This window comes from Eptatretus burgeri, chromosome 17 (assembly GCF_056783735.1).
Source record: "Eptatretus burgeri isolate ZD-2024b chromosome 17, Ebu_testis_v1, whole genome shotgun sequence".
Classification (NCBI taxonomy): Eukaryota; Metazoa; Chordata; class Myxini; order Myxiniformes; family Myxinidae; genus Eptatretus; species Eptatretus burgeri.
Window position 1 is genome coordinate 11,498,870 of NC_140977.1, and position 24,707 is coordinate 11,523,576.

At 45.1% G+C, this 24,707-nt stretch overlaps 1 protein-coding gene across 1 annotated transcript in view; it reads right to left on the minus strand.

Moving 5' to 3' along the window:
• Positions 1-24,707, minus strand: part of LOC147009316 (fibrocystin-L-like) — a 98,659-nt gene that overhangs the window by 71,516 nt on the left and 2,436 nt on the right. The window contains exons 2-8 of the mRNA XM_085861692.1: positions 14,203-14,288; positions 10,813-10,891; positions 6,325-6,410; positions 4,208-4,283; positions 3,976-4,061; positions 2,886-2,949; positions 1,982-2,070 (exon numbers count right to left, since the gene is read on the minus strand). Coding sequence (XP_085717818.1) covers positions 1,982-2,070; positions 2,886-2,949; positions 3,976-4,061; positions 4,208-4,283; positions 6,325-6,410; positions 10,813-10,891; positions 14,203-14,263 — 541 coding nt within the window. The 5' untranslated portion in view covers positions 14,264-14,288. The remainder of the gene's footprint in view (positions 1-1,981; positions 2,071-2,885; positions 2,950-3,975; positions 4,062-4,207; positions 4,284-6,324; positions 6,411-10,812; positions 10,892-14,202; positions 14,289-24,707) is intronic.

Below are 24,707 nucleotides of genomic sequence, written 5' to 3' on the forward strand. Positions count from 1 at the left end.
CACTTGGAATATGTCTTTCAATCCTGATAAATCTCACACTCTCACTATGTCTCTCCAAAGGAACTGTCTGGCAAACCCTCCTATCTACTTTCTCAACAATCCTCTTGAGGAAGTTCAATCACTCATACTCCTGGGTCTCACCATCAGCCATGATCTTTCTTAGGCAAACTACATTTCAAATTTGGTCTCCAAAGCCAGCCTCCAATTGGGCATCCTCCATCATACAAAGTTCTTCCTTGGCACACCTGAACTCCAATCCACCTACAAGGCCTTCATCCGCAGCTTGATGAAGTACTGCTCTGTCCCTCTGGGCTGGCTCCCCAGCCTCACATCTTGCTCAGCTCGATGTTGTGGAAACCAAAGCCTTCAAGATCATTGGAATCTCCCCTGATGAAACTGAATCTATGGGCCTATCACTTCATCATCACAGACAGATCGGTGGTCTCTGTCTTCTACTGCTTCCTTTGTGGTCTTGCACCCTCTACTCTTTCTGTCTCAGGTTTCTGCAGGGTACACACGGTCCACAATCAACCCCCTTCTGGCGAAACTACCAAAATCCAGGATCACTGTTCACCTACACAAATTTGTTCCTCTTTTCTTTCCCCCACCTGTGGTACCAACTTCCACATCCTCTTCAATCTCATTCTTCCCTCCAGGTCTTCAAGACAGCTGTTCACCATCATCTCAGATCATTCCAAGTACAAAACCACAATCTTTTCTACCCTCGCAAATCCTACCCAAATCCCTCCTCTTTCAAATTTTCCAATTTTCTGTCCATGGAGTTTCCTTCTGTATCCATCTTGTCCACACCATGCACGTTTGTTTTGCATCCTGTCTTTGTCTGTTACATCATGATCCGTTCAGTATATGAGGTGCTGCGAGGAGAAGTGATGTAAGGGACACATCGGCCATTTTGGAGTTAATGCCAGATAGCACTATTTTAACCCTTACCCTATCATCCGAGCCTATCATCATCACATCATTAAAAAAATGTCGCTTACATCACTCCTCCGCACGGGGCCTCATATTAGCTCTTCCACGAGCCTCAACGATATATGAAAAAAAAGAAAGTCCAATGAGAAAGAAGAACACACCAATAATCATGAAAGTTTGATGAGAAATAAAACAAATAAATAATTAGAAAGTTACTCGGTAGAGCGCAAAACTCCGCCACACTGAGCAGTACATTTTGTATCCCACTGATAGGCCGGACGGATCTGGATCCCGACCGCAACCAAAGTCGAATCGGCTTGTTCTTGTCACACAACCAACCTGTCCACCAAGTATCGTCCATAAAACTTTTTGAGATATCCTGCTCACAAACAGGCGAACAGACAGAGAAATTGGGGTGAAAACATAACCTCCATCCACCTTCAGTGGCAGAGGTAGCTGGAGTGAAGTCAATGACGCCCCATCGCAATTCCCATGCTTCCTACCTCAAGCAAAGTTGAAAGATGGCAAAAAGTTTAACCAGAAATGAGCCAATATAAGCCAATATCAATCAATTTTTAGTTCAAAAAAAATCTTCTGTTTTAACCCATGTGACCATAAGTCCCAACCACGGAAGTGATGAACTGTGTGTCAAATCCAAAAAAAAATCGTTGCACATTTCATGCGTCCCCCCAATGTTGATTGCATGTCCAAGTTTCATTAAATAAATGTTCAAAAATATGCCTGTAATTGTATATTTTGGTATTTGAACTTTTGACCCCCGCGCCTTGCCACGTGGTGATCATAACAACCAAGTTTGGTGAATTTCTGCACAACCATTTAGGAGGAGATAGAATGACGGACAGAGACAGACAGAGACAGATGGAGAAGACACAGCAGATTACAATCCCCCCCCCAAGTTTTTTTGGGGGGGTGGGGAGCGGTTTAAGCATGGGGATGATCATAAAGAGTCTGATCAATGAGAGGTTAAAATAAAATGAAAACCCAGTAATCATGAAGAGTCTGATGAGAGGAAAAAAAACAAACTTACTCTTCGGGAATTGCAGGTCATATGCCGCAGTGATGAGAGATAGATTGGTTAAAAAAGTCTCCCAAGTGCAGTTGCGCATCCACTGAAGCCTACAAACAAGAGAGTGCGTGCACATCCATCTTTACAAAAAACAAACAAACCTTAAAACACCCCAAAATAATTATTATTTCTAGCCATTCATTTACTGTGTATCTTGGGGAAGCACGACATTGAATGGAAATGGAGAAAAGGTACAAATAAATTAATAAAAAAGAGGGTTGGGAGGATGGTAGAAGAAAGTTTGAAGACAAAGGGAAGGGAAGAAAATGGTGGGGAAGGGGTATCAAAATGACCACCATATTTGAAAATATAATTCAGAGATGATCCCAGTATGAAATTATTTTGCGTCAACACCAGTGACCCGGTGACGTGTAATGGTTGGAGCAACTGCTCTGAGTCTGAGAGGTCGGCGGTTCTATCCGAACCCTGGCCAGAAAAATGGTACGTGCCGTTTCCTTGCTTGACGCTCAGCATTTAAAAAGGATTAGAACACGTACAAACAACCATATGTTGGCAACCATTGTGCAGATTTGATGGGCCTAACGGCCTCCTACTGCACCGAAGTTCCTCGTAAGGGAACTCACATTATAACAGTTGAATGAATATCCACATTAATTTAATTATTGGCATTGTACAGTACTTTAGATTTCTTTTTAAATCCAGGCAATATCGAATTTGTGCCGTCCACAGATTATGTATTTTAAAAAAAAGTGGATTTTTCTTTTCGTTTTTTTTAATGACAACCCCACTTTTCCCCATCTTCTTCATACATTACAACCCCTCCCTTACTGACAGATTATTCTCCATACATTCATCTGGCACAATGTGTTTATAGTGGTTCGTTCTGATGTTTCAAAAGACTCACAAGGGCGCATTGTCAAGACTTGAAACGCCAGAAATTCTCTTCAAAAGGCAACTCTTCACCTGATCTGCCATGGGATGGGTCAAAGTCAGCCAAAAACAAAACTACGCTTCGACGGGAACGTCACATACATTTTTTTGAAACTTGTTGAATAAAACAAAACGAGAAGGGCACTCGATAGAGCGCGTACCTCTGCCACGTAATGCCTGTTCCATGAGAACATGTCAGACCCAATACATTTTTGAAATATCATGCGAAACAGGACGATATCGTTTTTGGCACCGTCTCTCAACGGTGAAGAATCACTTATAAAATTAAATAATTCTCGTATCCAGATCCGGATCTTCACCAAAATTGAATCAGTAGTTCTTCCTTGTCACACACCCAACCCTGTCCACAACTTTTTGAGATATCCTGTACACAGATAAACAAACAAACAAGAAAAAGACGTCGTGCAGAGCACGACAGTTGCAAAATCTACCCCACCCCCCTTTCCAAAGGTTGCCATGGATACATCAAATTGTCCATTTCATTAAGATTAAAATTGACAATCGTAATCAAGGTTCAGGTTAATCGTATGAAAATGGATTATTTTTCAGATTGAAACGAATGATTTTATCAGTTTGACCTTGAGTTGACCTTCAACCGTTTGACCTCAAAAATAGTTGCTTTCCCAATTCAGTGACGCAACATGCGAATCTCGCTCAAATTCCAAGTCAATCGGATGAAAAATGACGATTTCAGAAATTTGAGCTCAAGATGACCTTTGACCTTTGACCTCAAAATCGATAGGCTTCTCAGTTGAGACTACCTCGACAACTTGGTAAAGTTTCATGACGATCGGTTTATAATTGTGACCCGTCGGCGACAAACAGACAGACAGAGACAGAATAACAAAATCGACTAACCGAGTAACAAACAAACGGAGAGGGCTGAAAACATCACCTCCTTCACCTTCGGTGGCGGAGGTAACTATATATTTTGTCCTTTTTCTATTCGTGCAGTTGGTCACTTAATGCAAAAAAAAAAAAAAAAATCAAAAAAAATCTGACAACACAAAATCCCATCATGATACATTCATTACTTTCCTCACCTTCAGGTACGTTAAGCACTTCAGCGGAAATTGTAGTTCTTTTATTGGTCAGATTAAAGCAGATCGGCATTGGGTCTCGCAAGCTCCTGAAAAGTCAAAGTTTACAAGAATCAGTCACAAAACTAGATACCAACAACAACAATTGTCACCTGGAACTTTGCCAGGGAAATTAAGGAAAGCAAAAAATACAGAAGTGACCAAAAGAAATGAGGCAGTTATTGAAGAAACCCACACTGGCGGGTCAGCAAGTTGCGAGCATTGAGTGATGTCGTCGTCAATGTAGCTCAAGAGGCTGTTGTAGAAGCAATCTGAAAATAAGAAGAGGCAGTTAGGATTCATCGCTTTGGAGTGCCCCAGAAAGTACTGGAGTAATTGTTTGAGTTTATCCCCATCATTGAGTTTTCTGCAATGAACATCGAGAAAACTCCCTGATTATCTAAAAGAGACTAATCGCATTGGTCCCCAACATGCGGCCCGTGGGCCGCATGCGGCCCGCAGAGCCCTATACTGCGGCCCGCGAGGACTTTCCAATCAAAACACATTTCCATGTAGCAATTTTAAAGGGGTTTACACAATGCCACTGCCGGCCGGCGCCGTGACCTTAAAAGCCTTACACAATGCTGCTGCCGGCCACTGCCGCTTACCGCCAGGAGGAATCAAATCAATTTGCATCAATAAAACTCAATAAAATGCATCAATTTTTTTCTGGCTCCCAACATCCTTGGGAGTAGTGAATGCGGCCCGTGGGATCAAAAGGTTGGGGACCACTGGACTAATGTAATAATTGCCGAAGGAAACTTGTCAGGGATGCTCCCATAAGCTTTGTCAGACCATCTGAGACGTGACTGTGAGTGAACGGATCCTGAACTTCTTCTTTCGTATGCAGCAAGTGGCTGCGAGTAACATCATTGGCTGAGGGCGTGGCTGTTGCCGCTGATGCAGTGCCCCCTCTAGGTCAGGGCAGGAATTTCTCATTTGTTCAGGGTGCTGGCGATAGCTCGCTTAGTCTTCGCGGAGGGCACCGTGAGATCTTTAATGTCGACAAACAAATGCCGGCAGACACCTGGATGACAGTTTGTCGCTGGGCCAGGATTCAAACCCAGGCGAGGTTCAGAGACGAGTGCCCGAAACTTGTGTAGGGCTAAAGCTCCTGGGGGGAGGGGGGTTCCCAAAGTTTTTTTGGCCATGACCCAAATTTTGAAATCACATCCACGTCGCAATCAAACTCATCCACCTCGTTTTGTCATAACTCATCTACAACTTTCAGAAATTTCATGCCATATAATCGTTTTTGGCCCTATCTGTCAATGGCGACGAACCACTTAAAAAATTTCTCACATTCAGATCTTTACCGAAATCGAATCGATTTGACCTTGTCACACACCCAACTTGTCCACCAAGTGTTGTCCGAATTTGTCGGCAATCTTTTGAGATATCGTGCCGTATTGTACATTTCTTTCGCCCCATCACTCAACGGTGAAAAATCACTTTAAAATTCCAGGATATGGTTCTGGATCCGGATCTTCACCAAAATCAAATCGATTTGTTCTCGTCACACACCCAAACTGTCCAGAAAATTTCGTCTGAATCCATCCATAACGTTTTGAGAGATATCCTCCTCACAGACAGACAAACAGGGGGGGAAACACAACCGGTGGCGGAGGTAACAATACGTGCACGACTGATAAAGGATCATCATGTGCACATGGTGTCACACACCAAAAGTCATGGGACACGAACCTGTTGACAATGGATAATAAGTTCTGTGCTGCACCCAACTCCATGACATTATACAAGCACGAAGCGCCAAAAGAGTCACATCTGTCCAATTTAACAATCAGCGCAGAGTCTGTTCCCTTTCCAGGTGATATATTTCGAGCAGATGGTGTCACATGTGCCGGGTAAGGAGTCGATGTTGATGTTGTCTATGGTCTCGCGCTTGATGAAGACCTTCCATCCATTTGAGTGAGGGATGGCTCGCATATAACGGAAATCATCCAGATGGGGGTGCCCAATCTCTGAGAGCCCTTAATTCTTCATCAAAATTCCATTAACTCCTCCCTCTGGGACAAGATCTGACTGTTTATGAAGTGTCTGGTGATGTTCTGGGCACTGTAAATCAGAAGGACGTGTGGGCAAGTCTGAAAACTTGAAAAGGATGTCCGCGTCACTTCATTATCCTTTGCACCACCTTCGGTACAGTAGAGCATCACGTAAATATGACGACACGACTGTATCGAAAGATTGATAATACATTTTTATTGTCTACAGTTTACCGATATTATTCATCGAGATATTCAGATGTGTGAACGAAAGTCCATTTTTGATGGAATCTCATTCAAAACTCACTTTCTCTCATTGTTATGAAGTCCGTGGCATCACAGTTTTCTGTTGACCCGCATAGCCAGGCGCATTCTATCTCGCAGGTTTCCGAGCTGGAAAAGAGGAGCACCAAATCACACGATTGTGTTTAAATGATACGTAAACTGTACGTGGTACTCTCATCGTCTTTACGGCCACAGAAAAAGTATCTAAATGCAACCAGTCGTGCAGACCAGCGGAGACATTCCCCAGCTGCTTCCGGGACACTCACTGCCAACCATAGGAGCACTGAGGGCCTGTCCATGAGAGGGTCTTTCGTCCGATTGATCCCGGGTAAAAAGAGTGGCATCTCCACATGTGGGAGAATTGCGAGCTCAGCCAGATGGCTCAGATGGCAGAGCACTGGAATGGTTCACCAGAGGACCTGGGCACGATTCCCAGTCTGGGCATTTATTTATTTATTTCAAATGCAGCTTGTGACTGCCCCTATTACCAGCACGCTGGTACTCATTTTGCCAACCTCAGAAGGATGATAGGCTGAGTCAATTGTACCTGATGTTAATTCCACTGCCCAACAGGGACTTGCGCTCAAGACTCTTGGATCTTAAGCCAAGCACCTTAACCGCTAAGCCAACACCAAGCCTGAGTGTAAAGTGTGATGAAATGGAATATGTGTAAAGTTTGTGAACATCAGTAAACATATATTACATAACAAATCAATGTGTGGTGTGCCGCTGTGCTGTTTTGTTTATCCCAGAATACAAGACCTGTCACTTCGCTGATGGGAATACCAATCTTTGCTGTGATGGCTAATCTATGGGAGAAGAACAAAAATAAGATTCCTGGGAGACCTTGCCCTCCTTGCGGGGATAACCAGTGTCGCAAGTTGGCATTTGTAGTGTCGCTACGCGTGCCCATGATGTGCCCATTCATGCACAAACCGACCTTGTGTATTTTTTTGCATCACAACCTTCCCAGGAGTTCCCTGAATCCACCATCGTTGGATTTATTGAAAAACATTAATCCATTCTCAAGTTATAACATGACAACCAACAAACAGAGACAGACAGACAGGGATCCTTTTGTACTATTAGGGGGCCCGTTGGTCCATTGGACCAAATTTTCGTTGATCTTCACGGCCTTGAAGCCTTGGAACCCTAATCTATACTAATAAGTGTGTGTGTGTGTGTGTGTGTGTGTGTGTGTGTGTGTGTGTGTGTGTGTGTGTGTGTGTGTGTGTGTGTGTGTGTGTGTGTGTGTGTGTGTGTGTGTGTGTGTGTGTGTGTCTCGTTGATAGGTATCTACATTTGCGGGTTTTATAATGTGGAATGGAGTCCTCTCTGGGCGGAATCGAAGGATCCACCTTCATTTCAGTAAGGGGTCACGATTCGTGGACCAAGCTGTAAAGTTTTCTGTTCTCAAAGATTCGCGCCGAGGACTCTCTTCAGGATCGTCGCTAAGCTCCGGACAGCTTCCAACTGTAGATTGTTTGTAATGTTATTCCCAGGGATGTTTTTTTTAGCTCACCTGTAAAGGCCCTCTTGAGCTCCTGACTACTTACAAAGCTTTTGTCCGTAGCCTGATGGAGTACTGCTCTCCCCTCTGGGCTGGTGCTCCTGCCTCCCACCTTTCTCGACTTCACGCTGTCGAAACCAGGGCTTTTAAGATCATTGGCATCTCCCGCAATGAAGCTGAGTCTTTGGGCCTCTCACTCAATCACCGCAGGTTGGTCGGTGGTCTTTCTGTCTTCTACCGACTCCTCTCCAGCCTTGCCCCCCCTGCTCTCTCTGCGATTTGTCCCAACCACATTTCCACAGGGCGCTCAAGGTCCGCCAACAACCCCCTTCTGGTAAAACTACCAAAATCACGAATCACTGCTCATCTTCACTCTTTCATTCCTCTTTTTTCCCGCCTTTGGAATAAACTTCCTCACTCTATTCTTTCCCATTCTTCCCTCCAGGCTTTCAAAACAGCTGTTCACCACCACCTCTTATCTTCCCCCATCCAAATCCTCGATCTTTTCTACCCCCGATAATCCACCCAAGCCCACTTCCTTCAATTCTCCTGCTTTCCTTCCTGAAAGTCCCTGTAATGTCCATCTTCTCCTCGCCATGTTCCCCGTCCCATCCCCATCCCTCTCCCTTCCACAGTTCACCTGTGTCTGTTCCCCAATGTTTTGTCCCTTCCACTCCCACCCCTCTTGTCTCATGCCTCCTTGCTGTGAGTTGTGTGTTAGCTCTCATACGAGCCTCGACCAAGGTATGCAAAAAAAAAAAAAAAAAAAAAAAAAAAAAAGTAGTTCCGGGGAGCTTATGGGAAGGCACGTCGTCCATCTGTCCATCCACAAATACTTGCAACTTCTTCTCCAATACTACACATACAATTCCAATGAAACTTGACCACCATCTTCACCACTCGTGATGGACTAAAGTTTGTTGACGACATTAAAAAATATTGGGGTCTCAGGGATTGCCTGGTTGTCTTATCCATCCGCTACCAGGTGAGCACCCAGGCGTATTGCCCTGATGTTTAGTATCTCTGTGATATTCTTTGTCATAATTCCCGTAGCTCCAACTATCACTGGTACAACTTTGGCATTCTTCAACTTTCATCATCTTCCCACTTCATTCTTGAGCTCTTGGTATTCGATCATTTTCTTGATTTCTGCATCGTTTAGTCCAAAATCACTGCTATTAACACTCTATTCAGCAATGCCTTCTTCTCCTTTTTTCAACCTAAATTTGATTTCTGGTCACAATGCTTCGTTTTTTGATGTTCACTCCCGATGGGATCACGAGGTCGTACATGAGCGGAAGGTACTTCCATGTTTTCAGTGATTGCTTTTGGTTCATGTTCAAAGTTTTTGCAGATGTACCAGCAGATTATTGCACAAACTCTGTTGTGTCGTTGTGTGTACAGCTGTTCTGAAAAGTTTTTTATTTTTATTTTGTCTCTGTCTCTGTCTCTGTCTGTCTCACCTCCTCCCTTCCACAGTGTATAGCAACGTTTGTTGAGGCATCGCTCTCCCCTCCTCACTCTTCCCCCTTCCGAGCTTCCCCGACCTCCTGCCTCCTCGCCCCTGCTTAATACCCCCATCAGCAAACCGACAGCTGTATTTGCTAGTAATAATAATGATGAGAGGTCTTTTGGGGTATTGATGGTCGAAAGGGTCTTGAAAGGTTGAAGGGGTCTCTGCAGTCAAAATGTACATTCCAAAAGTAGTACTTAATTAATAGACTATGTGATTAATAGACAGAAAAAGCATGACACACACACACACACACACACACACACACACACACACACACACACACACACACACACACACACACACACACACACACACACACACACACACACACACTTCAAGTAGATATATTTTTGGATACCTCGTCAAGGCTCGTGGAAGAGTGAGATCACTGAACAGATCAGGATGTAACTGACCAAAAGGAACAGTCGAAAAAGGCGGAAAACACCAACAGCCGGTTTGAGAGACAAAATAGAGGGAGACTTGAACAAACACTGGGCGTGGGGAGGAAAGAGGGATAGGGAAGGACGCATGAGGTGGACAAGATGGATACAGAAACAAATTCTCGGAAAAACTGGAAATTTGGAAGGAGGTGGGCTTGCGGGGGTTGGAAGAGGGGTGCGGGTTAGCGGGGGTATAAAAGATCATGGTTTTTAATGGGGGATTATCTGATGGTGATGAATAGCTGTCTTAAAGACTTGGAGGGAACAGACCACAAAGGTTTTAAAAGACCACAAATAACGGGAGCAATGGGATGAGGACACAGGGGGTGAACAAACTCCTGCAGGTGCATACTGTCTTGAAGACATGAAGGGAATAATGAGATCGAAGAGAATGTTGAAGTTGATTCCACAGGCAGGAACAAAAAAAAAGACATGAACAAATGAGAAGCCCCCTTTGAACCCTGAGGTCTTTGTACTTTCAGCTCCCTGGAGAAAAATCCAAAAGCTTGAGTACATGGACGTTTGCAAAACGGCCGCTTGGGTATATGGAGGTTTGCATAGCAGCTGGTTAACTGGCCGCTCGGATATATGGAGGTTTGAGTAGCACCTGGTAAAACGGCCACTCGGGTAGGAGTTAAGATATTCATAGGGTTCCCATGAACCTCAAGGGTTCATAAGGTTAAGATATTACGTTTTTCACCAAATTTGAAAAAAAAAAAATTGGCTCTTGTCATCTGGTTTGCCGACGCCTGACCAACGAAGACTGACTATAGACACCAAGCGAAACACTTTGACAATGCAACTTTTACTGAAGCAAAATTATTTGTTTTCTTGTTGCAAATAATCAGCATGACAAAGCGTATCAAAGATGGGTGAATTGGATCTTACGAACCAACCGAGCAATGCAGCAACAAAACCGATGCACCAATCAGAGATAAAGCTCAAGACATATTTATCGTTTCATTTAAACAACTTATCCTAATCTCATACCGTTCTATGCTAACAACGAGTCCAAAGCTCACAATTATTGATCCCTTCACACACCTTTCTCCAGTTGGTGTAAACACGGGAATAAGTGGACACTTGGAGATGCAGATGTCGTTGCATTCTCCACGAGTCAATCCTAAAGAGGGATTCAAATCATATTAAGACAGCAAATGGCACGTCATGGAAAATTTGTATACGAGAAGTTTTGACAACCATTTGAACCTAATTCAATCCATCTTACAAGTTCCCTCCCTTCTCACCTCAAATGTCTGTTTATTTCCCTGCTCCGCTTTATTCCTCTTTCCTATCAGGACCTTACCAGCGGGTACACATTCAAAGCTTCCCAATTTGGAGAGAGATGACTTGATTTTATATAAAATGCACGTTTGATAAAGTTGTTTCATCAATTGCACACCGGACGTTGGCTCAACATTACACGGTTGTCCTTACAATTCCCACTATAAAATTCATGGACCGGTGTTTGCGTGGTTGTTTGTTTGTCGCGCTACTCCTGCTACACTTCTGGGCCGATTACATCCAGACTTGCTACATAGGATAAGCATGACCCCGATTAGTGGATAGGGGTGTTCTTATGACCCCAGTAGGTATGTTTAGGCTTTGTGCACGTAACCCAGGTTATTTTTATTTTTATTTTCGGGAACGATTGAGGCAGCTATCAGTTCAATGTAGCCATCAATGGAATATTTTTGTCTCCTCTCCCATTGGACACTGGAGTGCCGAAAGGCAGTGTCTTGTGCCCGGTCTTGTTCCTCATCCACATAAACTACCTCTCCGATGATCTGGGAAACCACTCTCTTCCTTTTTGCCAATTATTCACACATTGTGTTTATCATACCTCCATCCCACGATGAGGCAGAATGCAGCTGTGTGTCTGTCTCCATCTGTCTATGTCTCTGTCTCTCCTGATCTGGAATTGATTAGATTCTGCTCTGATAAATGATAATGTGCTGTGGGCAGGGTGCAGGAATACGGAGAGGGGTGAAGGAGCTTGGAGAGGTGGTGGGGAAAGGGGGAAGCTTAGAAAAGGTGGGGCAGAGGGGAAGCTGGGAGGGGATAGGACGAGGGGGAATATGGAGGAAGCAGGGTGAGGTGGAAAACTGTGAGGGGCCGGGGTGAAGTGGAAAGCTGCAAGACAATACACCACACCAAGGTACGGTAAAATACGGAAAATTGAATGAAAACACAACCAACAACACAGGAACGAAACGATAACAGAAAGACACGACATATCTGATCCATAAAACATAGCTTTGTTGAACTGGAAGGACAGACATTCCAGGAGCCAACATCCAATGTGCTCGGACCCAGAATCACAAGTCCTCTTGGGTAAACTCCCAAAATGGAGGCCTGCCGCACACCTCAACTCTCACTTCTCTTTCTCCCATTTGTGGAACAACCTTCAGGAGGTGGTTCAATCTGACGGCATTGGTGGAAACACCGTCACCGTCTCCTCTCTACCGCTACCAGTTGATGGTGCTCCGCCATTATCCTCCATCCATACAAGTGAACTTTTCTACCTCCATTCACCCTACCTAACCCAAATCTCTTACTTGCAGGCTACTGTGTCTCCTCACCTCTCTCTGTGTGTCTCTGTGTCTCTGTGCGTGTCTGTGCGTGTCTGTGCATGTCTGTGCGTGTCTGTGCGTGTCTGTGCGTGTCTCTGCGTGTCTGTGCGTGTCTGTGCGTGTCTCTGTGAGTCTGTGCGTGTCTGTGCGTGTCTGTGCGTGTCTGTGCGTGTCTGTGCGTGTCTCTGCGTGTCTCTGCGTGTCTCTGCGTGCCTGTGCGTGTCTGTGCGTGTCTGTGCGTGTCTCTGCGTGTCTCTGCGTGTCTGTGCGTGTCTGTGCGTGTCTCTGTGCGTGTCTGTGCGTGTCTCTGTGCGTGTCTGTGCGTGTCTCTGTGCGTGTCTCTGTGCGTCTGTGCGTGTCTCTGTGAGTCTCTGTGCGTGTCTCTATGCGTGTCTCTGTGCGTGTCTCTGTGCGTGTCTCTGTGCGTGTCTCTGTGCGTGTCTCTGTGCGTGTCTCTGTGCGTGTCTCTGTGCGTGTCTCTGTGCGTGTCTCTGTGCGTCTGTGCGTGTCTCTGTGCGTCTGTGCGTGTCTCTGTGCGTCTGTGCGTGTCTCTGTGCGTCTGTGCGTGTCTCTGTGCGTCTGTGCGTGTCTCTGTGCGTCTGTGCGTGTCTCTGTGCGTCTGTGCGTGTCTCTGTGCGTCTGTGCGTGTCTCTGTGCGTCTGTGCGTGTCTCTGTGCGTCTGTGCGTGTCTCTGTGCGTCTGTGCGTGTCTCCGTGCGTGTCTCCGTGTCTCCGTGCGTGTCTCCGTGTCTCCGTGCGTGTGTCTGTGCGTGTGTCTGTGCGTGTGTCTGTGCGTGTGTCTGTGCGTGTGTCTGTGCGTGTGTCTGTGCGTGTCTCTGTGCGTGTCTCTGTGCGTGTCTCTGTGCGTGTCTCTGTGCGTGTCTCTGTGCGTGTCTCTGTGCGTGTCTCTGTGCGTGTCTCTGTGCGTGCGTCTGTGCGTGTCTCTGTGCGTGTCTCTGTGCGTGTCTCTGTGCGTGTCTCTGTGCGAGTCTCTGTGCGTGTGTCTGTGCGTCTGTGCGAGTCTCTGTGCGTGTCTCTGTGTGTCTGTGCGTGTCTCTGTGTGTCTCTGTGTGTCTGTGTGTGTCTGTGCGTGTCTCTGTGTGTCTCTGCACGTGTCTCTGCGTCTGTGCGTGTCTGTTTCTGTGCGTGTCTGTGTGTGTCTGTGTGTGTCTGTGTCTGTGCGTGTCTCTGCGCGTGTCTCTGTGTCTGTGCGTGTCTGCGTCTGCGTCTGTGCGTGTCTGTGTCTGTGTCTGTGTCTGTGCGTGTCTGTGTCCGTGTCTGTGCGTGTCTGTGTGTCTGTGCGTGTCTCTGCGTCTGTGCGTGTCTCTGCGTCTGTGCGTGTCTCTGCGTCTGTGCGTGTCTCTGCGTCTGTGCGTGTCTGCGTCTGTGCGTGTCTGCGTCTGTGCGTGTCTGCGTCTGTGCGTGTCTGCGTCTGTGCGTGTCTGCGTCTGTGCGTGTCTGCGTCTGTGCGTGTCTGCGTCTGTGCGTGTCTGCGTCTGTGCGTGTCTGCGTCTGTGCGTGTCTGCGTCTGTGCGTGTCTGCGTCTGTGCGTGTCTGTGTCTGTGCGTGTCTGTGTCTGTGCCTGTCTGTGTCTGTGCCTGTCTGTGTCTGTGCCTGTCTGTGTCTGTGCGTGTCTGTGTCTGTGCGTGTCTGTCTCTTCCTTTTCATTCATTCCCGAGCTTGTTGCATCCACCTGTTGCCACACTGCCCTATTGTCAGTACATTCTTTTCTAAGACTTACTCTTCCAAGAGCCGAGATTTTGAAAACAAAAGAAAATACAACAGGAAATTAAAGCACCAAACGATAAAATAATTCAGGGTATGAGAGAAAAGGAACGAGTTTGCAATTTAATCATACATACTTGGGATATGTGACACAAAGCACAGCGCCAGCAGAACAGCAGAAATCCTCGAACAATCCATTATATTCCTTTGTTCATGCCCAAGTCTAGGGAAATGAAAAACAGAGCATTCAATGTGATTAGCCACTATTTATTGGGCTAAGAAAAAAATGCAATAAAATGCAATTCGAGCTTCCAAATATCATGTACCCAACCCATCCCATTCAACCCCATCATTCCCTGATGTAGCCAATGTCTACTGGACTGTGTGTCCTTCCCACCCGAGAAGGGAGAGAAAGTTCTGTCCGGCCTTGACTCCGCTTCAGCGACAGACTCAAATGGTTTCAGAGCCCAGGCCAGGTTCTCAAATCCTGCTGTGCCATTCTTGCTCCCCCCTCTGTCAGCCTGATTCAGTCTGTCCTCCTTTGGTCACTCCCAATCTGTATTTAAGCCAATCCACAAGATCACTCCTGTCCGCAAGAAGGGTGCACAAACAGGCCCAATCAAACTATTGGCCATGGTTAGTTTGCTTCCAATTACAAGAAAAGTCATGGAATCCATTTTTGCTTCTGATGTCAAATATTTCTTGTTCTAAAACAGTTTGCATCAAATATCTCTGACCATCAGTTTGGATTCCGTCCCAGTTACTCAATTCCGGACATGCTTCTGCTCCTCTCTTAGCAACAGTTAGATGCCCACAATCTCAGAGATTTGGACCATCTTCCTGGATGTATCTCGTGCATGCGACAGTCTGGCATTCTGCTTTGCTTGCCAAGCTCTCTGCCTGTGAGACACAAGGCCACCTTCACACATAGATTTCTGACTTCCTCCACTCACAGGTTCAACATGTTGCAATCAATGGAACCCTCTCCACTCATCTCCACGAGAAGGCTGGCGTTTTGGGTCAGTATTGTTACGCATCTAAATTAATAACCTCTCTGATTATCTGGAAAATCCTGTCTTCCTTTCTGCACACGACTTCACATTGTCGTACAGTATCCCCATCCTTCAGCTTGGCAGACTACAGTTGTGTCCCTCTCTCTGATCTTATCTTGGAATGTTTAGACTCTCATCTGAATCATGGAAAGTGTCTTTCACTCCTGGAAAATCTCACCTCATCTCTGCAGAACGATCATCAAGCAAACCAACTCTTGAACTTTTAGACCTCACCATCAGCCATGACCTCTCCTGGGCCGACAACATCATAAACCTTGCCTCTCAAGACAGTCACAGACTGGATATCCTCCGTCGATCCAAGACTTTCCTTGGAAAATCAGAGCTGCGCAGTCTACAAAGCGCTTTCATCATTGAGCATTGGAGTATTTTTCTCCACTATGGGCTGAGGCTCCAGCATCACATCTGTCGCTCCTGGATTCTCTGGACTATAAAACTCTCAAAATTATTGGAAATTCTCATGATGAGGCCGAAGCACAGTGTTTGTTTCTTTTACATTGCAGGTAGGCAGGTGGTCTCTGTTTTCCACCATCTCTTCCCCAAGATTGCTACCTCTGCTCTCTCTCTCTCTCAATCCTCCGACCCTCCCTTCGATTGTACTCCAGGATTCATACGTTCTTCCAGTAACCCATTTAAATCTCTCTGAATTTTAAGTCAGAGACTACAAAAAATATTGAAAAAAAACACAACTCAGGTACGGTATCCATGTGCACATTTCAATCCGGAGTGTGATGGCTTTTTGTTTGTTACGGTGAACCAAGACTCGTAGAGCAGCTACTACGTATATCAGGTGCAGAATAAGGATATTACGATACATCAGTATGCCTGATGTATTACGGCTGTTGAATTAATACCATGTGGGGTTGACTCTGCCTGTCATCCTTCTGAGGTCGGCAAAATGAGTGCCAGCTTACTGGTATCCTGTGTCGGAGTGGCGACCCGTCCAGGATTGTGCCCAATAGCCAAGGAGACTACTTAGGCAGCACCAACACTCTGCACAGAGTATGGTCCCATTGGATGGATGGACACATCAGCGTACTTTCACATTAATTACAAGGACATCAGCATGCAACGAGCAAATTAAGAAATCGGAATTTGAACTCGAGACCTCAACATCGGGAAGAAACCTGTCCCATTTTGAATGTGAAACAAGCCAACCGGGTTCCAGCTGTTCATTTAACTCTTTACAATCGTGTTTACATCTGAGCAAGCAAGCTCATGATGCTCAGAACCCAGGTGCAAATCAAATGTAATATACCAACAGGCATTTGTCCATTGGCTGCTAATGTCCTTGTAGATGTCCAATGATGTCCACCGATAAGTGTGAAGCAGCCAGACTTCCTCTTTAATTGTGACTGTTCTGTGGTTCGAATGTTGGGATGACCTCTTGTCCTAAAGGCAGCTTTGCAGTTGCATGATATTTGACAGTCACATTCTTCGTGATGCTATTTTCGAACGTGCCAATTAATATATTGGACAAACCTTCGAGGAACCTAATAAGTCAATGCCATTGTGTGGCAAGACTTGATGCTTGTAACTTATAAAGACAAATGAGGGTGGGGGAAATTATGGTGGGGGACAACTTTAAATATGAGGTGGCCATCCCAACTTATGAGCACATTCCCATGCACACATTAAGTACAACCACCAAGTTTCAATGCATTTCATCCCACAAACAGACACGCACGTTTCAACGCGTTCCCCCCATATCGATGACTATAATTTTCCTTTGGCTGTACAGTACTACAACACAGAGAATTGGTGTATTTTAGAATGTTTTAATAGGATGTTTTTTTTTAGAATATAGATGTTTTAAAATGTTTTCAATATTTAACAGGACCACCATGACCCCAATTAATGTGTCGGGGTGTTTTCATATTTGCCAGTGGTCTTGGACAGGGAGGAGGAGGGACACAAATTCTCGATGTAAATGACAAATGAGGCCTATGTGTTCGATGGACTGAACCTCTTCCATAAATAGATAGGTGGGTTCATGAGACGATCCTTCCAGATAGACGGGGTGAGAATGGTGAGATTTGTGCGGATTGAATTACATGTTCCTTGTGATTGAACTGCATTCGATCGTGTGTGCATTGGAACTCAGAATCCACAAGGCCGTTGTATGTAGCAAAATGGAGTGCTGCTTTCTACTATGAGCTGGAGCTCCAGCACCACATGTCTCTCCTGTATTCTGTGGAGTCTAAACCTTGACATTATTGAAATCTCCAGTGATAAGACCAAAGCACAAGGTCTGCCTCTCCTCTGCTTTGCTCCCTCTCTATCATTCCTCTGGCCCTTCCCAATAACTTCAGGATGATGTACAGTGTACACATTTTTTCCAGTAACCCCCTCCTGGTGAAACTTCCAAAATCCAGACTCACTGCACAACTCAACTGTTTTGTTCTTCACTTCTCCCCGATGTGGAACTGCCTTCCAGAGGCTGTGCTCTCCCACTCTTCCCTCCATAAACACTATCTTATCCCTTCCCATAATCTTTATTACACCCATTAAACCTTCCCAAAGAAATTGATTATTTTTCACATTGAAATTGATGATTTTAGAAGTTTGACATTGAGTTGACCTTTAACCTTTTGACCTCAAAAATAGTTGCTTTCCCAATTCAGTGATTGCTGCTTAACTATCAGGTAAATCAGATGAAAACTGATGATTTTTCAGATGAAGTTTGATGATTTTTGAAGTTTGACCTTTCATCTTAAAATGGTTGGTTTCCCAATTCAGTAATATGCACTATGAAATTGCCGTTTAATTTTCAAGCCAATCGGATAAAAATTGACGATTTTAAAGATAAAAATTGATGACTTTAGAAATTTGACCTTTTGACCTAAAAAAATAAAAAATAAAAATAGTTGCTTTCCCAATTCATTGACGCAATATGCAAATCGTGTTCAAATTTCAAGTCAATCTGATGAAAAATGACGATTTTAGAAATTTAACCTCAAAATTACCTTTGACTTCAAATTCAATAGGTTTCTCAGTTGAGACTACCTCGACAACTTGGTAAAGTTTCATGAAGATCGGTTTGGAATAGTGACCTTTGGTGATTAATAGACAGACAGAACAAGAAGACGACGTCATGCAGAGCACGATACTTGCAAGATCCGTAAAACAAATTTGACCTCAAAAATAATTGGCTGATTGAATTCATTGACCTGAAATATAAATCCTCTTCAAATTTCAAATCAATCAGATGAAAATTGTGGATTTTTGAAATCTCACCTAAGTTGTTGACCTTTTGACCTCAAAAACAATAGGCTTCTTCCTTATGACAAACTTTACCATGTGCTGAAGTTTCAGGAATATCGGTTTGTGACCTGTAGGTGATAAACAGACAGACAGACATACAGACAGAATAACAAAATCGACTTACCGATATACTTGAAAAATCATCAATTTTGCAAGTAACAAACAGATAGAGAGGGGTGAAAACATCCCCCTTCGGTGGCGGAGGTAAAAACACAAGTTCCTCGGAACTTTGATGCAGAAGGAGGCCATCAGACCCATCAAGCCCGCTCAATGATTGCCAACCTCTGGTTGTTTGTCCGTGCTCTTTCCTTTTCAAACGCTGAGCATCAAGCAAGGAAGCAGCACGAAGCATTGTTCACATCCGTATATCCACATCCCAAGCTTTACCTATTCACTCAACTCTATTTCAAGAAGCGAATCAATCAGGTTTCTGTTCTTGAACACTCCGTCTCTCTCCGATTTACTTCTCTTTCCAACACGTCACTGTGTTATCTATTTGCAGGCTACAAACATTGGTTGCAATGGAAATAGCTCTCCAAGAATCACAAAATCCAAAATTAAATATCATGAAACCACTCAAAAGTGCACTACAAAGTTTGTTTCTCTGAGCACAAGAAATATTATGAGAAGCAAAACATGATAAGGTCACAAAGTATTGTAAACCGACTCCTTCCCCGTGCGTGTGCTGACGGTATTTGTCGGAGTGTTACCTTACAAATACAAGCAGAAAGATCAACTGCAACATCGTAACACGACACTCTCTTCATAAAACCCTACCCACCGTCTCTTCTTCCTCCGCACCCAATTATAATAAATGATGGAGATATTTCAACAAGCGCGAGAAGGAAGAATGTTAACACCGTTTCCACACTGGTGACAAACATAATTGATCAGAATGATGACATTGTTATTGGTCAGTCTTTCAGGAACAGCACTTTGGCTGCTGGATGAATCGTTTGTGGGACTGTTGCTATCTGGCTGATGCAGTGCCCCCTGAAAGTCAGGAATTTGGAATTTTGTCAGAGAATCAGGAACAATCACCCCCTCTTTACCAAGTACGATTTGACATCTTTAATGTTAATCAGAGAATGCTGTCATACTGATACCCAGGATAAAGTCCATCTGAAGGACGATTATAGTCATTGACGCAACAACATGCCCTGAGAAGCATTGAGGTTCGGTATATAGTGCAGTATAGTGTGCTCGGCACAGGAGTCAAACCCACATTTGACAGCTCAAAGGAGAGTTCACTTCCTCTGTGCTAATCTGGCAAACCCATAATTATAATATCACTGGTGGGCTATAATATCACGAACAGCTCGGCATTTCAAGGAGATGGAGAGGGACCAGGCATCTGCCTGGGGGATGGCCGGATGGAGGCCCCTGGAGTACCGGCAGGAAGTGGGCGCAGCGACATGCTGCTCCGGCACATGCTCCCATACCTGACCTGACCTTCTCGGCCCACTTTCGGTGCCCAATGTGTTGCGGTACATTCTTCGAAATGCACTCATTTTTGAAAGAAATTTTTTATTCATCACAACATAGCAGACTCCATATCAGAATTTTGAGAAGGTTCCATTATATTATGAAGTTAAAGGAAGATAATTTGTTATACCAGCTACCACTAAAGGTGACGTGATTTCCGACACCACACACACACCTTGTGCGGAAGGAATTTAGACTTTAGAAAAAGAGAGCCAGGTACGATGCACAATTCCGATTAATTAATCACAAATAATTTATCAGGCAATACTATAATAATAATAATGTAACAATTAATATAATGTATACAATATTTAATATTAAATAACAGGCAAAGCAGGAAACAATACGATACACTAAGGCAATACTACAAAAGAATTTTTTTTTTTTTTGTATACCTTGGTCGAGGCTCGTATGAGAGCTAACACACAACTCACAGCAAGGAGGCATGAGACAAGAGGGGCGGGAGTGGAAGGGACAAAACAGTGGGGAACAGACACATTAGGTGAACTGTGGAAGGGAGAGGGATGGGGATGGGACGGGGAACATGGCGAAGAGAAGATGGACATTTCAGGGACTTTCAGGAAGGAAAGCAGGAGAATTGAAGGAAGTGGGCTTGGGTGGATTATCGGGGGTAGAAAAGATCGAGGATTTGGATGGGGGAAGATAAGAGGTGGTGGTGAACAGCTGTTTTGAAAGCCTGGAGGGAAGAATGGGAAAGAATAGAGTGAGGAAGTTTATTCCAAAGGCGGGAAAAAAGAGGAATGAAAGAGTGAAGATGAGCAGTGATTCGTGATTTTGGTAGTTTTACCAGAAGGGGGTTGTTGGCGGACCTTGAGCGCCCTGTGGAAATGTGGTGGGGACAAATCGCAGAGAGAGCAGGGGGGGCAAGGCTGGAGAGGAGTCGGTAGAAGACAGAAAGACCACCGACCAACCTGCGGTGATTGAGTGAGAGGCCCAAAGACTCAGCTTCATTGCGGGAGATGCCGATGATCTTAAATGCCCTGGTTTCGACAGCGTGAAGCCGAGAAAGGTGGGAGGCAGGAGCACCAGCCCAGAGGGGAGAGCAGTACTCCATCAGGCTACGGACCAAAGCTTTGTAAGTGGTCAGGAGCTCAAGAGGGCTGAGGAAGGACTTAGCACGACGGAGGATTCCCAGTCGGCGACTGGCTTTTGAGGCGAGGTTGGAAATGTGACTTTCCCAGGAAAGGTCATGGCAGATAGTGAGACCTAGAAGCTTGAAAGAAAAGACTTCTTCCAGAGGATTGTTGAGAAAGTGGATGGGGGATTTTGTAAACGGTCCTTTCGAAGAGACATAGTGAGAGTGTGAGATTTGTCTGGATTGAAAGACATGTTCCACGTGTTGGACCAGTTTGTGATTTTATCCAGATCTGCAGTGAGCGAAGAAGCTGCTGCTTGCCGGTCTGAGGGATGACAGATGGTACGGCAGAGGGTGGAGTCGTCGGCAAAGAGAAATAGAGGATTTTCCAGAGAGTCCGAGAGATCATTGATGAAAACCAGAAAAAGAACAGGGCCCAGAACGCCACCTTGAGGAACTCCAGCCTGCACAGGAAGAGGGGATGAAAGAACTCCATTTAGGGCCACACGTTGACTGCGACAGGAGAGGAAGTCTGCGAGCCATGAGTGGAGATGGCCTTGAATACCATGGGAAGAGAGTTTGGTGAGTAGGGCAGGGTGCCAGACTGTGTCAAAAGCACGTGATATGTCCAGGGATACGGCTCGGATTTCCTGTCTGGCATTGAGGACCTCCATCCATTGATGGGAGAGCAGAAGCAGCATATCCAGGGTAGAGTGACCTGGTCTGAAACCAAATTGATGATTGGAAATCAAGCCATTGGAGAAGAGGAAGGATTTCATGTCTGAAGCGATGATGGATTCCATCACCTTGCTGATGATTGGGAGAAGGCTGATTGGTCTGTAGTTACAGGGATCTGTTTTTGCACCTTTTTTATGCAGGGCAGTGATGTTAGCAGATTTCCAAGAAGTTGGCAGATGACCTTGGGCAAATGAGAGGGTGAATAGAACAGAGAGAGGGTGAGCAAGAGCAGAAGAGCAGGCTTTGAGGACATGTGGGCTGATGCCGTCTGGACCGGTTGCAGAATCTGACTCGAGGTTTGAAAGCAAGCTCTCCACCTTGTCAGGAGAAAAGGATACAGAGTCCAGGGACAGTTGGGTGCGACTGGGTAAAGTGGGTAGAGATAGTGATGGGTTTAGGACACAAGATTTATCTGCAAACACCGAGTTGAGACATTCAGCTTTATCACGTGTGGAATCAGCAGTGCGGCCATTTGAGGTAAGGGAGGGGATGGAGGCGGAACATACACCAGAAACAGATTTGATTAAACGCCACTAGGATTTTGAGGAGGGAGAGAGGTTTGAGAGTTCAGACTTGAGATGAGAAAGATGTTGTTTTCTGGCTCTCCTGAGGGTAGATACACACTTGTTCCGAGCTTTGTGGAAAGAACTGAGATTGCCCTCAGTTGGGTTTGCTTTCCATGAGGCAAAGGCAAGTTGTTTCAGGACAACTGCCTCGCCACAAGCTTCAGTAAACCAAGGGCGGGAGGAAGGGTAAGACAACTGAACACGAGAGGGGATAAATCTGTACATGAGGGAGAGCAAGTTTCTTTGAAAGAATTCCCAGGATGAGTTGATGTTTGAGAAAGTAGTGATAGGAGACCAGTCTGTAAGTTTGATGGCTGCTCGGAGACCCTGCCAGTCGGCTTGAGTGAAATGCCAGACTCGACGGCGGTGAGGTGGTTCTCTGATAACAGCCAGAGAGATGTCCACTTTAACAAGGACGTGGTCAGAAGAACCAATTGGAGCGAAGGAAGAGCAGCAGATATTGTCAGGGAAATTTGTCAAAATCAGATCCAGAAGAGATGGAGTACCATTGGTTGAGCTCCGGGTCGGGAAGTTGACCGATTGAGTCAGTCCCAATGAGTCGCAGAAAGCTTTTGCTGAGGTGCCATGGCAGGTGAGAGAGGTACCCACACCTAGCCAACTGGCGTGATGACAATTGAAGTCACCACATAAGAGGAAGAGAGAGTTTGGATGAGAAGATAGAAGATGGTCCATGTTTTCGGATAGTGAGGTGTAGATGGAGTCATCACTGTTCGGTGGATGGTACAGTACACATATAAACATGAGGTGGGAGTGGAGGGGAAGCCGAAGCCAGAGGTATTCCTGGGGGTGTGGGGGAGTGAGAGCAGTGCATGGAGAGTGAGGAATAGAGTCTTTGATGAAGAGAGCAACACCTCCACCAGGACGAGGCTCAGGTCTGTCATACCGTAAGAGGGAGTAACCAGGGAGAGATACTTGGGAGTCAGACACGTCTTGGGAGAGGAAAGTTTCTGTTAGGCAGATAATGTCTGGTTTGTCAGTGGCAACCTGTATGGAAAGATCTGAAAGGTTTGTGCGAAGGCCCCGGATATTTGAGGTCCACACTTTTAATGAAGAGGAAGGGGAGGAGGCTTTGGGTGCAGGAGGTGGAGGGGGAGGGGGAGGGTAGAACAAGGGACGAGGGGGGCAGGTAAGGAGGGTTGCTGAAGGAGTGTGGGGTATTGCAGAATAGCGAGGGGAGGGGGCCGAATGAGGAGGAGAAAAGGCTCTGTGGTGCTGGGGGAGAGGGGGACAAGAGACAAGGAAGAAGGCAGTTGAGGATTTGAGGAGGTGGAGTGAAGAGATGGAGGTGAGAGGGCAGTGGAGGGAGGCAGGTTGGTGGATGAGAGGGGGGCAACTTTGAGAAGGAAGAGTGAGGAGGATGAAAGGTGGGAGAAAGGTGAGGGGGGAATTTTTGAGAGAGGTGAGAGGGAGGCTTGGAGGGAGAAGAGTGGGATGATTGCTTTGAGAGTGAGAGTGAGGGGTGAGGGGGGTGAGTTGGCACTGAAATTGGAAAAAAAGAATGGTTGATGGAAAGCGAGCATCCATGGCAAACTGTGGTTTTTAAAAGTTTTAGGTCAGAGATGCGATTTAACACAATTCTTGATGGATGCAATGAAGGCGAATTCAGAGCATGGAGAGAAGAAGCGCTGTAATCGTTGGATTTTTTAGGCAAGGAATGAAGGAGAGGTCGAAATGAGAGCAGTCTGTTAAAATAGCAGAAGAGTAGTGCATTGTGAAACAGTAAAGAGTACCACATGTGTGAGAGAGGAAGATGAAGCATTATAAGATCGTTTTTGTTGTTAAAAATAATATATGAGAGAGTTCAACAGATTAGGTCATGGAAGTGTAAAAAAAAAAAATTGAGGAAGAAGACGAGGAGGAAGTTAAGAGGAAGAAGAAGAAGCAGAATCGGGAGAAGGTGAGCAGGTTGTTGTTGTTGTTGGGTATATATATATTTTTTGTTGTTGTTGTTGTTAATATTAATGTATGAGAGAGTTCAACAGATTAGGTCATGGAAGTGTAAAAAAAAAAAAATCGAGGAAGAAGACGAGGAGGAAGTTAAGAGGAAGAAGAAGAAGCAGAATCGGGAGAAGGTGAGCGTGTTGTTGTTGTTGTAGGGTATTTTTTTTTGTTTGTTTTTTGTTGTTTGTTTTTTGTTTTTTGTTTTTTGTTTTTTGTTTTTTGAGATAAGAAAGAGATTAGTTAGGAGAATGGGGGATGTTTGGAAAGTGGGGAGGATCAAAATTGAAGGTAATGGGGAGGATAGAAATTGAAGGTAATGGGGAGAAAAAACAAACAAACAAACAAAAAAAAACGATCGAACACCGAGTGGAACCGGTAGGCCTCAAGCCTAGGCCTAGGCCTCAAGCACCAGGTAAGAACGTCGACAAAATACTCACAAAATAGCACGATTTTTGAAACAA